We start from the raw sequence: 13,343 nt of genomic DNA, 5'->3' as shown, positions 1-13,343 counted from the left end.
GAGAGTGATAAGAAAGAGAAGAAAAGGTAGGAAAGGAAAAGGACAGATGGGGGAATGTGGTGGAGACAAAGTCTCACATCCCGGGTGGTGTTTGGGATTCAGCTGGAGGAAATGGCTGTGTCATCTCGGTCCCTCCCTCATCAGGACATCTCTCAGGATCACGATGCCCAGGTGGGAGTAGCAGCCATGATGATGAAACACGCTCCAATAGCCAATTTTCCTTCCCAAAGTCTCATTCTTTAGGAACCCAAAAAGGAGTGATGGGTGGAACAGCCTACCCCCTCATTGTTTAGTCCACCAGTTAGGTCCAATAGCCAGTATACCAATTTTGGATTATTAGTTTTCTGGTTCCACACTTTTCTTGTGAGTTGTATCAGTAGGCCTTTTTGTTTGGACTAATTCAGTCTGTCTTGCTTTTGCACCTTTTCCGACCACCATTTGTTGTTATATGTTAGCGTGACATCTTATGAACTTACACTCACACTTTTTACAGTTGAGCTCACAATTAGGGTAAATCTGGAGGCCCAATTATTACAACAGGCACCTCTGCCTTATCAGATTTGCTAATCTAGGAAATATCTTCCAGCCAACCCAGAAGTATCCCATCACATAGCCAGGAAATCAAGGGAGACTCTTAGTTTCTCAATCTAGTACTAGTGAAGATACAGGACTAAACAGCACTGAGCACCTACGTCATATTAATCCCCAGAACAAATGGGCAGCAGCAATGCAGTTTTCCTATGCAGCTCCCTGTTTACAAAACCATTGGGGAGTTCAGATTCAGATCAAAATGAAGAATGTGACTATCCTCAAGAGCCAAATCCCCCATTATTTTCATATATAAGGGCTTCTGCCGAGTCCTACGAACTTTTCACACAGCCCTCCTCGTCCCAGCCTACGTAGGCAGCGTCCCACAGTACCCAGATACTACTAGAAGGCTGACAGCTGCACTGTTATCTACATATAAACAATTCTCCTAACATAATCAATAACCTTGCCCTTTGCTTACGTTTAGGTTCAGATCCTTGATCTGGGGTGGGGATTTGTGCATCACCCTCTGCCTTGAGCATTCTTTTTTGAGTAGAGCCATCAGCAGCTGATGAGACTGAAGCGGACAAGCATGGAACTGTGAAGCTGGCAGAACAGGTGGCAGCTCATGCCAAGGCCACTAGGCCTCACTGAGCACTGACAAATTCATAGCTAAAAACCAGCCTGGCTTATCTGAGCGTTAGCATTGTTAAAATAGATGTTAAGTTTATAAGAATGTGTTTAGTGGTTAGACTTGATGAAATGTTTATAGGATGCTGCATGTACTGATCTGACTTACAACATCTGTACCTCTCAGTATAAAGTTATATTGAGTGTTTTCATTGTAAACCTCTTGCTGTGTAACACAAGAAACAGGAAAGAAGCATTAAATAAATGTAAGTGCTGGGCCTGCATTGAAACCAAATGAACCATTTGAAACAAAGGACAAAAGACTTTCTTCCCACCACCACCCCAAACGATGAAGAGGAGATGGCACAAACAGTCCCATCAGTTTGGGCTCTGAGGGACGAGAATACAAATCCCTGACCAGAAGGAACTGGATCATTATGCTGCTTGGAATTTGGAGAGGGAACTATTTCTAAGCATAAGCAAGGGATCCCTAAGCTGCTAGGCTTGGGTTAGCTTTAGAGGACATAAAAGCTTGCATATCATAACATTTTCTATCACCTTTTGGAATCTAAGCCCCGGTCTACACTAGGAGTTGGTCGAATTCAGTAGCATTAAATCGATTTAACCCTGCACCCGTCCACCCAACAAAGCCCTTTTTTTCGACTTAAAGGGCTCTTAAAATCGATTTCATTACTCCACCCCTGACAAGGGGATTAGCGCTGAAATCGGCCTTGCTGGGTTGAATTTGGGGTATTGTGGACACAATTAGACAGTATTGGCCTCCGGGAGCTATCCCACAGTGCTCCATTGTGACCGCTCTGGACAGCACTCTCAACTCAGATGCACTGGCCAGGCAGACAGGAAAAGGCCCGCGAACTTCTGAATTTCAATTTCCTGTTTGGCCAGCGTGGCAAGCTTCAGGTGACCATGCAGAGCTCATCAGCAGAGGTGACCATGATGGAGCCCCAGAATCGCAAAAGAGCTCCAGCATGGACCGAACGGGAGGTACGGGATCTGATCGCTGTATGGGGAGAGGAATCCATGCTATCAGAACTACATTCCAGTTTTCGAAATGCCAAAACATTTGTCAAAATCTCCCAGGGCATGAAGGACAGAGGCCATAACAGGAACCCGAAGCAGTGCCGCGTGAAACTTAAGGAGCTGAGGCAAGCCTACCAGAAAACCAGAGAGGCGAACGGCCGCTCCGGGTCAGAGCCCAAAACATGCTGCTTCTATGATGAAGAGCTGCATGCCATTTTAGGGGGTTCAGCTACCACTACCCCAGCCGTGTTGTTTGACTCCTTCAATGGAGATGGAGGCAACACAGAAGCAGCTTTTGGGGACGAGGAAGATGATGAGGTTGTAGATAGCTCACAGAAAGCAAGCGGAGAAACTGGTTTTCCCGACAGCCAGGAACTGTTTCTCACCCTGGACCTGGAGCCAGTACCCCCCGAACCCACCCAAGGCTGCCTCCCGGACCCGCCGGGTGGAGAAGGGACCTCTGGTGAGTGTACCTTTTAAAATACTATACATGGTTTAAAAGCAAGCATGTTTAATGATTAATTTGCCCTGGCATCGCGGCTCTCCTGGATATACTCCCAAAGCCTTTGCAAAAGGTTTCTGGGGACGGCAGCCTTATTCCATTCACCATGGTAGGACACTTTACCACTCCAGGCCAGTAGCACATACTCGGGAATCATTGTAGAACAAAGCATTGCAGTGTATGTTTGCTGGCGTTCAAACAACATCCCTTCTTTATCTCTGTGTTATCCTCAGGAGAGTGGTATCATTCATGGTCACCTGGTTGAAATAGGGTGCTTTTCTTAAGTGAACATTCAGAGGTGTCCGTTCCTGCTGGGCTGTTTGCCTGTGGCTGAACAGAAATGTTCCCCGCTGTTAGCCATGGGGAGGGGGAAGGGTGGAGGGGCTAGCCACACGCTGGGGGGAGGCAAAATGTGACCTTGGAACAAAAACACATGTACTATGCATGTAATGTTAACAAGGTTTACTGTGAAAGAGTGTACACATTGTTCTAGAAAATGTGTCTTTTTAAATACCACTGTCCCTTTTTTTCCCCCCTCCACCAGCTGCATGTGTTTCAAGGATCACAGGATCTTCTCCTTTCCAGAGGCTAGCGAAGATTAGAAGGTGGAAAAAACGCACTCGCGCTGAAATGTTCTTTGAGCTCATGCTGTCCTCCCACACTGACAGAGCAGACACGAATGCGTGGAAGCAGACAATGTCAGAGTGCAGGAAAGCACAAAATGACCGGGAGAAGAGGTGGCGGGCTGAAGAGAGGGCTGAAGCTGAAAGATGGTGGCAGCATGATGAGAGGAGGCAGGATTCAATGCTGAGGCTGCTGGAGGATCAAACTAATATGCTCCAGCGTATGGTTGAGCTGCAGGAAAGGCAGCTGGAGCGCAGACCGCTGCTACAGCCCCTGTGTAACCAACCGCCCTCCTCCCCAAGTTCCATAGCCTCCTCACCCAGACGCTCAAGAACGCAGTGGGGGGGGCCTCCGGCCACCCAGCCACTGCACCCCAGAGGATTGTCCAAGCAACAGAAGGCTGGCATTCAATAAGTTTTAAACTTTTAAAGTGCTGTGTGGCCTTGTCCTTCCCTCCTCCACCACCTCTCCTGGGCTACCTTGGTAGTTATCCCCCTATTTGTGTGATGAATTAATAAAGAATGCATGAATGTGAAGCAACAATTACTTTATCGCCTCTGCAAGCGGTGATTGAAGGGAGGTGGGGAGGGTGGTTAGCTTACATGGAAGTAGAGCGAATCAAGGGGTGGTGGGGTTTCATCAAGGAGAAACAAACAGAACTTTCACATCGTAGCCTGGCCAGTCATGAAACTGGTTTTCAAAGCTTTTCTGATGCGCACCGCGCCCCTGACCTCTGTGCTCTTCTAACCGCCCTGGTGTCTGGCTGTGCATAACCAGCAGCCAGGCGATTTGCCTCAACCTTCCACCCGCCATAAACGTCTCCCCCTTACTCTCACAGATATTGTGGAACGCACAGCAAGCAGTAATAACAGTGGGAATATTGGTTTCTCTTAGGTCTAACCGAGTCGGTAAACTGCGCCAGCGCACTTTTAAACGTCCAAATGCACATTCTACCACCATTCTGCACTTGCTCAGCCTGTAGTTGAACAGCTCCTGACTACTGTCCAGGCTGTCTGTGTTTGGCTTCATGAGCCATGGAATTAAGGGGTAGGCTGGGTCCCCAAGGATAATTATAGGCATTTCAACGTCCCCAATGGTTATTTTCTGGTCTGGGAATAAAGTCCCTTCCTGCAGCTTTTGAAACAGACCAGAGCGTCATGTACCTTTCCCAGCCATCCCACGTTGATGTTGGTGAAACGTCCCATGTGATCCACCAGTGCTTGCAGCACTATTGAAAAGTACCCCTTGCGGTTTATGTACTCGCCGGCTTGGTGCTCCAGTGCCAAGATAAGGTATGGGTTCTGTCTATGGCCCCACCACAGTTAGGGAATCCCATTGCAGCAAAGCCATCCACTATGACCTGCACATTTCCCAGGGTCACTACCCTTGATATCAGCAGATCTTTGATTGGGTTGGCTACTTGCATCACAGCAGCCCCACAGCAGATTTGCCCTCTCCAAATTGATTCCTGACTGACCGGTAGCTGTCTGGCATTGCAAGCTTCCACAGGGCTATTGCCACTCGCTTCTCAACTGTGAGGGCTGCTCTCATCTTTGTATTCTTGCACCTCAGGGCAGGGGAAAGCAAGTCACAAAGTTCCATGAAAGTACCCTTAAGCATGCGAAAGTTTCGCAGCCGCTGGAAATTGTCTCAGACCTGCAACACTATGCGGTCCCACCAGTCTGTGCTTGTTTCCCGGGCACAGAATCAGCGTTCCACCGCATGAACCTATCCCATTAGCACCATGATGCCTGCATTGCCAGGACCCGTGCTTTGAGAGAAGTCTGTGTCCATGTCCTCATCACCGCGCTGACATCGCCTACTCGCCCGGTTTCGCTTTGCCAGGTTCTGGTGCTGCATATACTGCTGGATAATGCATGTGGTGTTTAATGTGCTCCTAACTGCCAAAGTGATCTGAGAGGGCTCCATGCTTGCCGTGGTATGGCATCTGTACAGAAAAAAGGTGCGGAACAATTGTCTGTCGTTGCCTTGACAGAGGAAGGGGCGACTGACGACATGGCTTACAGGGTTGGCTTACAGGGAATTAAAATCAATAAATGGGGTGGCTTTGCGAGAAACAGAATGGCCCCCTCAAGGATAGAACTCAAAACTGGGTTTAGCAGGCCGTTGATTTCACGGAGGAAGGGAGGAGAACACGAATACAAAACAAATCTGGTCTATTTCTTGTTTTGAGCCACTTCATCTATCTTTATAGATGTTGCTGGCAGCAGTCCGTGCAGTACGACTGCTAGCCATTGTCATCTCCTGGGTGCTCGACAGAAGACGGTGCAGTATGACTGCTGGCCATCATCTTCTGCTGGCTGCTGATTAAAAGACAGTGCACTGCTGGTAGAACTCAATCGCCATGAGACGAAACTTAAAAGGGAAATGACCTGGCTGAGTCACTCCCATGTTTGCCCAGGTGCCCCTGACCTCATCGAGGTCGGTTAAAAGAGCACCCAGGACTATGTCTATGACGGCTACCAGTCATACTGCACTGTCTGCTGCCAAAAGGCAATAAACTGCTGCTGTGTAGCAATGCAGTACCGTGTCTGCCAGCACCCAGGAGACATACGGTGACGGTTAGCTGAGCGGGCTCCATGCTTGCCGTGGTATGGCATCTGCACAGGTAACTCAAGAAAAAAGGTGCAAAATGATTGTCTGCCCTTGCTTTCAAGGAAGGAGGGAGGGAAGGAGGGCCTGACGATATGTACCCAGAACCACCCGCGACAATGTTTTAGCCCCATCAGGCACTGGGATTTCTACCCAGAATTCAAATGGGTGGCGGAGACTGCGGGAACCATGGGATAGCTACCCACAGTGCAACGCTCCTGAAGTTGACGGTTGCCTCGGTACTGTGGACACACTGCCGACTACCTGCACTTACAGCATTTGTGTGGGGACACACAATCGACTGTATAAAAACGCTTTCTACAAAACCAACTTCTATAAATTTCAACTTAATTTCGTAGTGTAGACGTACCCAAAGACTAACTCAGTGATACTCTGACATCAGTGGTTCAGGAGCCAAATTTGAGATTAACATTATGCAAAAGAGCCACAGTAGTGTGAATTCATTATTTACTATATATTAAAAATTATTCTCACAGCAAAATGACTGACTAAGTATTATTTTGTCAATTACAATTGATTAACATAATAAAAGCACCCTGATTGGTTGTTAATTAAATCAGTGTTTTAATACCATGTGCTGCAAAGAGCCACTTGCGACTCCTGAGCCTCAGTCTCACTGCTGGAACTCATGTGTGTATAGGTTTACCTACTTTAACTGTGTAAATAACCCATTCCTTTTTCTTAGTTAATAAATTATAGGATTGGCTACAAGTGTTGTCATCGGTGTGAGATCTAAGATGTAACTGACCTGAGAAAAGCGACTGGACCTTTAGGCTTGGGAGTAACTTGAATACTGTTGTGATTTTTGGTGTAAAGGATCATCTATGACAAAGGCAAGTTTGCCTGGGTGGCAGGATAGATAGTACCTAAGAGGACTGTCTTACTTCATGATTAAGTTGGTTAAGCTATAATGCTTGAGGAGATCACACTTGTTGCTTGGCTGGTGAAATTTAAGTACAGAACTCAACCTATTTGAGTGAGTGCGCCCTGCTTCTTGAAAGTCTGTCCTGAGGTTGGCACGCATGCTTGTGAACTACTCCAGATGGTCTGACAGGAACGATTCATACATATTCTCTCCCTCCCCTCTCTACCATCAATTTCCCTCCTCCAAATCAAATCCAAGCACTTACACAGCTTGGAAGCAAACACTGATTCCCTCAACACCAATGGGTACCTAAGGGTGAATGGTAGCAGTTTTAACAAAAACTTTTGTCTCTGTGAGTCTCCAAATTAATCCTTTTTAGTCACAGAGAAGCAAGTGTAATAGTCTCATCTTAGCATGATTAACACTCCCGGATCCGTCACAAGCAGCCTGTCAGGGACCAGAATAGCAGACGATGCAGTGGGTCAGGACTGAGCAGCACTGTGAGGGCCCCAGGGCTGAAAAAGCAGGCAAAGGATTGCAGCTCACACCTGAGAGGTATCAACGAAGATGTGGGAAGGAAGGAGGGGAGTTTGCACTTAGAATCAAGCATAACACAGACAGATGGACAATCAGTGGCTCATTTTCCCAAATTCCATGACTCACTGAGTGTACTGCTCCCAAGGCTGTAGCCTGCCCAGATCAGATGAAAACAGTGAAACCATTTTGGAAGCATTCCTGCTGGCAGAAACATTCTAATAGAGTGTGTTTGGTTGGCAGTTAAGCCCCCTCAGCCCTAGACACATACCCAGCTCCTCCAGAGATGGGACTCCATACGTGTCGTCATGATTCTCCTGGATCTCTGATTTGCATTTCTCCATCTGCTGGCTTGTTATGCTGTTCACTGGCTTCTTGGGAAGTTCCATGCGGCTAATGATGGTCTGGAAACGCTTGTATGTGAGAGGTGGTTTGTGGCCATTCAGCTCGATTATTCTAGACACACAGGCCCAGGAGACAAGAGTTGGAAAACAGCTTTATTCTCATGGAAGAAGTGGGGGGAGACCACTCAAGCACTAGCCCCCTTGGACTCAGGGACATTCTTTTCTCTGGATAGAGAAATCCCAGACAGATTCACCCTCCTCCATTTGGATCTGTCCCCTCAGCAAGGTATTAAAGAAACTCCAGGCTAATCCCATTTCCAGGAAAAGACATCTCAGCCTACACCAGTCCCCACGCCATGGCCTGCTCCCAGAAAAACCCAAGCCTGAAACAATCTGTGCCCCCACCCAAAGTGAGATACCCAAACTACAACAGTCACCCTCTTTTCTATTGCTCCCCCAGATGAAAAATACTAGTTTATTTGTCCCACCCCGCACTCTCTAGATCAGCAAAATCCAAGTTTCCATTATTTCATGTGCTCCCCACCCATCTTTGAGAAATCCCAGCCTGCATCTAGCCCCCACCCTGCACTAGACAAATCCCAGCCTGTGCTTGTTCCTGTTTCCTCCACACTAAAAAACAAAAAAACAAACCTCAGTCCATCTGTCACTCTCCCCTCCTCTACCCCCTCAGAGGAAAGAAAGCCCAGTGTGCCTCACTCCTCTCCTGGGAGTAGAAAAATTCCCATCCCTCCCCCACCCCACCTGATCACAAGCAATTCTGTCACATACTCAGTATGTCATTTACTTTTTAGTGTTCTAACTCATTTCAGCTCAAACCAAGAGCACAGGCGGCAAGGTAGCCACAGCTCTCTTCTACCTTCCTAAGTGCCCACAGCCTGCCCAAGTCTCTACTGGGGAATAAAATGTGATGCTTCCCAGAACAGGTGTCTCCCTCCCCAGAGCTAAAAAGAATTTGGAGAAGACCGCTTGGCAGAGTCTCCATGAGTAGAAACAGGGGCATTTTTCCTCACCACTGTCCCCAGCATACTGCCAGGAGCAGAAGAGTTAACAGGAAAACAGGGAGAGCTTACAGTGCCAGGTTTATGTAAAGCTGAAACAGCGGAGCCAGCACTCCTACAAGAGCACTTGCAGAAGCTCCACCCCTCCCCATCCCGATAGTCAACACCTTATGCAAGGACTGAGCTTGGAGCCTAGTGTTTCAGGAAATGCCACGTGCCTCCCTTCCTCCCCACCAGCTGCACGTGTAGAGGGGAGGAGCTCCATGCTCGCCTGGGGCCTTCACAGAGCAGCTGGTCACATGTGATACTGCGTGATAGGTCTTCCCAGCTCTATACAACAGCCAGAAGGAAGGAGGCTGCTCTCTAACAAATCTATCATAGCTGCTGCTGCTGCTCAGATCTAGGTCATAAATGCCAGGACCTCTCGTGCATACTGGGAGGGACAGGGAGCCTTTTAAAGACAGAGCATGGTAATGTTAAAGAAAGATTTTCAACAGAGACTCCCACCACATTCCTTCATGTGGATAAAACAATGTAAGATACAGGGTAGGAAACACTGAAAAGGAGGAAGCTTTTGCTGGTATATAGCAAAGTCACCCAAACAAGCCCTGTGCAGCTTGAAGGAAGCGTTTTCTTCCCTGCACCCTTCAAAAAGTAATTCAGAAACTTCCACCCTTATGAATACACCCTCATCCCCTACAGTCTTCCCCATTTTTTGCACTATGCCACTTGCCCCCTGGAACTCCACACTGGAAAGAGGTAGGAGAGAAAGAAACCTGAAACCTTCACATCTGTCCCTCCAATACGTTGTAAGAAGCTTCCCAGTACATCTACATCACTGATGTCGAGGCCTCATGCTCCCAATTACAAGTACAACAACTGCTCCTTCAACAGGTTTGTGCCAAAGTACAGTTTGGTACTCCTGAGAGTGACAATCTGATAGTGTTGTGCAAGTTTCCCCTCTTCGCCAACTCCTGCTCTACAGAGGTGCCTCAGCCATGCCTTATCACACTACCCATCCTCTTTCATATATGTGTTGATGCACTCAGTCTGCAGTCCCCTCTACTATCCAGTCCTAGGATTCCCACCCACAGCTCTGGCAACGCCCTTTAATCATGACAGTAGCAATCCTCTAGTCACAGGATCTGCCTTGACCAGAAACTGCAATTTGGACCAAACTGTGGCTTTTGTGATGAGCCCTCCTTTCACTAGAATTTAAACAAGGATGAAAACCTTCTGTGCCTTCTCTTCTCTCAACCAAGCAAGTTACTGGGGCAGGCTTAGGAACAGAAGCCTTCCTAATAGATGGGGCATGGATGTCATCTTGTATATATTTTTACAGCACCTAGCACAATGGTTGGGGCCTCCAGAGGCTATTAGTGTCTGGCACTGTCCCTTGTCCACAGTACTACTATGCCTCAGGGAGGAGGGCAATCCAGACCTGAAGAAGCACATTTATGACAGTTCGGTGAATAGGTTATCATAGGCAGTTTGTTGTAGCCCATGCAAGGGCCTTCCCAGATCTCTTTTTACAGCAGCAGATTTGAGTACTATAGCCCCACAGACTTTGCTTCTGAGTCAATCACCCACAAAAGCCATTTTGCTGGGTTCACCTTCTTCAGTGGCATCATTCCACTGGCTGGCTTGCACACAGGAACCCTTCTTGTGTATGATGGAAAAGGACATGTTCACGCATTTGCTGTTTGTGAGGATGTCCTCAGCCAACACTTGAGGATCATGCTGCTCAACTTGCAACACAGGTTTGGATAGGTTGGCAAGCCATCTGTGACTGCTTGGACTACTGTGATAGCTAGCTTGAACAAATGAAGCTGTCTACTGTTCAGTCTCCCCATGTCAATTTATTCAACTACTGTGATACAAATACTGGATGAGCTCTCCAAGGTATGGACTGTGCATTATTTATATGTACAGTGCCTAGTACAATGGGACCCTCACTGGGTTTCTTCAGGTTCAGAGAGGAAACTGGAAAGTAACTGCAATGTACAGACAGTGTACAAAGGACAGACTATTCCATTCCTCCACACAGTACCAAGGCAAACATTATATAAAAGACTATCAAAGGTTAAGAGGTGCCTTGATCAAACTGTAAGTACCTACAGAGGAAGAAGATATCTGATACCAGAGAGCTTTAATTAAGCAGGCATGCTTAAACTCCAAATGCTGAAGGCTCAAGTCAGAAAAATTCAAATGGGAATAAAATGCAATTTTGACATTGAGGGTTATAATATGTTGCCAAGGGATGTGAAATTCTCCATCACTTGGTGTCCTCAAATCAAGATTATGCCTTAAAAAAAAAAAAGACATCTATTCTAGCTCAGGTTTCAGAGTCGCAGCCGTGTCAGTCTGTATCCACAAAAAGAAAAGGAGTACTTGTGGCACCTTAGAGACTAACCAATTTATTTGAGCATAAGCTTTCGTGAGCTACAGCTCACTTCATCGGATGCATTCAGTGGAATATTCTACCTCAGCCACTTGTTATTTGTTTGATGCAGGAGCTGCCAGGTTAAAATTTATGGCCTGTGCTATTATAGGGGGTCAAACAAGATCATAATGCTCCTTAACAGAACACTTTATAGATTTTTATTTATTTATTTTAAGGCCAGACCTGCCTGGCCTGGAATTAGGGAGAAACTCTCACAATGGCCATCAACAAGTCTGGACTATGAAGGATTTAGATCCCAGGGGACAGAAAGCAGGGAGACCCAACTGGAGGAAGAAAATGACCTGCCATCAATCAGAAGGGAACTGTCAGACAGAGCAATTGAGAGACAAGGACTTGGGCCACACTGAGCCAACATTTAAGCTGTTATCTTTTCAATTTGAATTCAATCTGACTGTAGTTAGTGTTCACTGGGGATTGTCAGTTCTAAAAATGGGTTACACCATTTATGCTGAACATGATTATTTTTCTACAATCAATTCCTGCTTGGTGAGTTTGTGCAGGCCAGCCCAAAGAAACGAAAAGTCTTCAATTTCTAAGTATTAATGGAAACATATCTGAAAGGTAACCTCTCTCAGGCTTTTCAGTCAGAAAGGGCACAATAAGGGAGCATCACAGGCAGGGCTGCAGAGAGCAGGACACACCAGAACTACTCAGTGACCACAGAAGAAAACAGTTCAATGGGACTGAGGCAACATCTATCCCAACATTCTCATCACCATCAGCACTTTGAGATTCTCTTGTAAAAGGAATGACTCAGTGAAATATAATCCCTACAACCCCCCATCTGCGCTCACATGCAAAGCATGCTTTAAATAATTGCCAAATTATGTGTATCAGGAGACTGAAACCTTCCCCAGACTAGAACTCTCCTACAGTCCTCAGACAGCACAGTATCAGCCCTGTCTAAGCAGTATAACTGCCTCTCCTCTACCTCTTACCTGTCCAGGTCATAGAGTGTGTGAGAGTTTTCTATCACCACCTCCACGCCAGCTTCCTTTGCTAGTTTGATGATAGCTGCATCTCTCTCCTTCCCAAATGGTTCGGAGTCATACTCAAAGGTGAGACGGGTCACTCCCCATTCCTGTGAAGAACAAAACAAAATTGTCATTACAGATACCAGACCTCCCAGCAGCTAGCATGATCACTGAAGAGAGTGACCAAGGTTCCTTAAGGTGACGCCAATGAAGTCCTGGAATCTTTTGCTTTACAGGAAGCTAGGACGTGATGAGAGAAACCATGGAGGGAGCCCTGTGGACAGATGTGGTAACAACAGACATGGAATAGAGAATCAGTGGCGTATTCTGTTTTACCACCACTATGAAAGGTCAGGGTAAGAATCTTAGCATTATACTAACGCTCATCAATGTTACTGAACTCCAAGATTGCAGAACTTTAAGAACCTCATTCCTCCCTCCTCCCGCAATACATATTCTCCCTTTGTCTGCATTGCCAGTAAGACTATAATGGCATGATTCATTTCCCAGTTCTCTGACACCACTCCAATACTGAAATATTAGGGCTACAAAGTGCAGGGGAAATTTTCAATGCAAACTGCTTATAACTTTTATGTATTTATACAGAGAAACTATCAAGAAGTTTAAGCCAAAAATGTAGGTTCTGAAGTAAAGTTTTCCAAGATCCCTTGAAGGCCACCACACAAGAGAACTTCTGTCCAACCCTGGAAGCCAGAAGTGAGGGAGAGAGGAAACCAGAATAAGGAATGACCCTAAGGAGAACACTAGTATGGCTGTCAACTTTGTATTTCAAAAATACAGGCCAGACCTCAGACATCCCCTCTGGGGACAAACCCCTTCTCCTCTACCCTCCTTCTAGAGATTCTCACGCTTTCGGAGTTGCAGGTGCTAGGCCAGGCAGCAGCTCCTGTTCACCTCCAACTCAGCTCCTGGTGCCTGAAGTTGCTGATCTCTGCCAGCTGCAGCACTATATTGCATCAGAAGTGGGGCCTGAAAGAATGGGTGTAGACTGAAGGAAGGCACCATTTGAAGGAGACCTTGCTACAGATCAGCACGGGTGCCATTTCAGATTTCAATGGAAGGGGCAACTTTCAGTGGTGGTCCAAGGATTGAAATGCAGCCGGCTCAAATTTGAGTGGCACTGCAACGCTGTGTGCCAGATTGCAATGCCACTCAAATTTGTC

The 13,343-nt window shown here is 46.8% G+C and overlaps 1 protein-coding gene across 1 annotated transcript in view; it reads right to left on the bottom strand.

Moving 5' to 3' along the window:
• Nucleotides 1-13,343, bottom strand: part of CRY2 (cryptochrome circadian regulator 2) — a 37,171-nt gene that overhangs the window by 13,533 nt on the left and 10,295 nt on the right. The window contains exons 3-4 of the mRNA XM_073348108.1: nt 12,124-12,266; nt 7,630-7,814 (exon numbers count right to left, since the gene is read on the bottom strand). Of these exons, the coding sequence (XP_073204209.1) occupies nt 7,630-7,814; nt 12,124-12,266 (328 nt within the window). The remainder of the gene's footprint in view (nt 1-7,629; nt 7,815-12,123; nt 12,267-13,343) is intronic.

Source organism: Lepidochelys kempii, chromosome 6 (genome assembly GCF_965140265.1).
Source record: "Lepidochelys kempii isolate rLepKem1 chromosome 6, rLepKem1.hap2, whole genome shotgun sequence".
In the NCBI taxonomy this organism is placed as follows: domain Eukaryota; kingdom Metazoa; phylum Chordata; order Testudines; family Cheloniidae; genus Lepidochelys; species Lepidochelys kempii.
The sequence above is the reverse complement of the archived record's forward strand: the minus strand, read 5'-3'. Positions and strand labels throughout refer to the sequence as shown.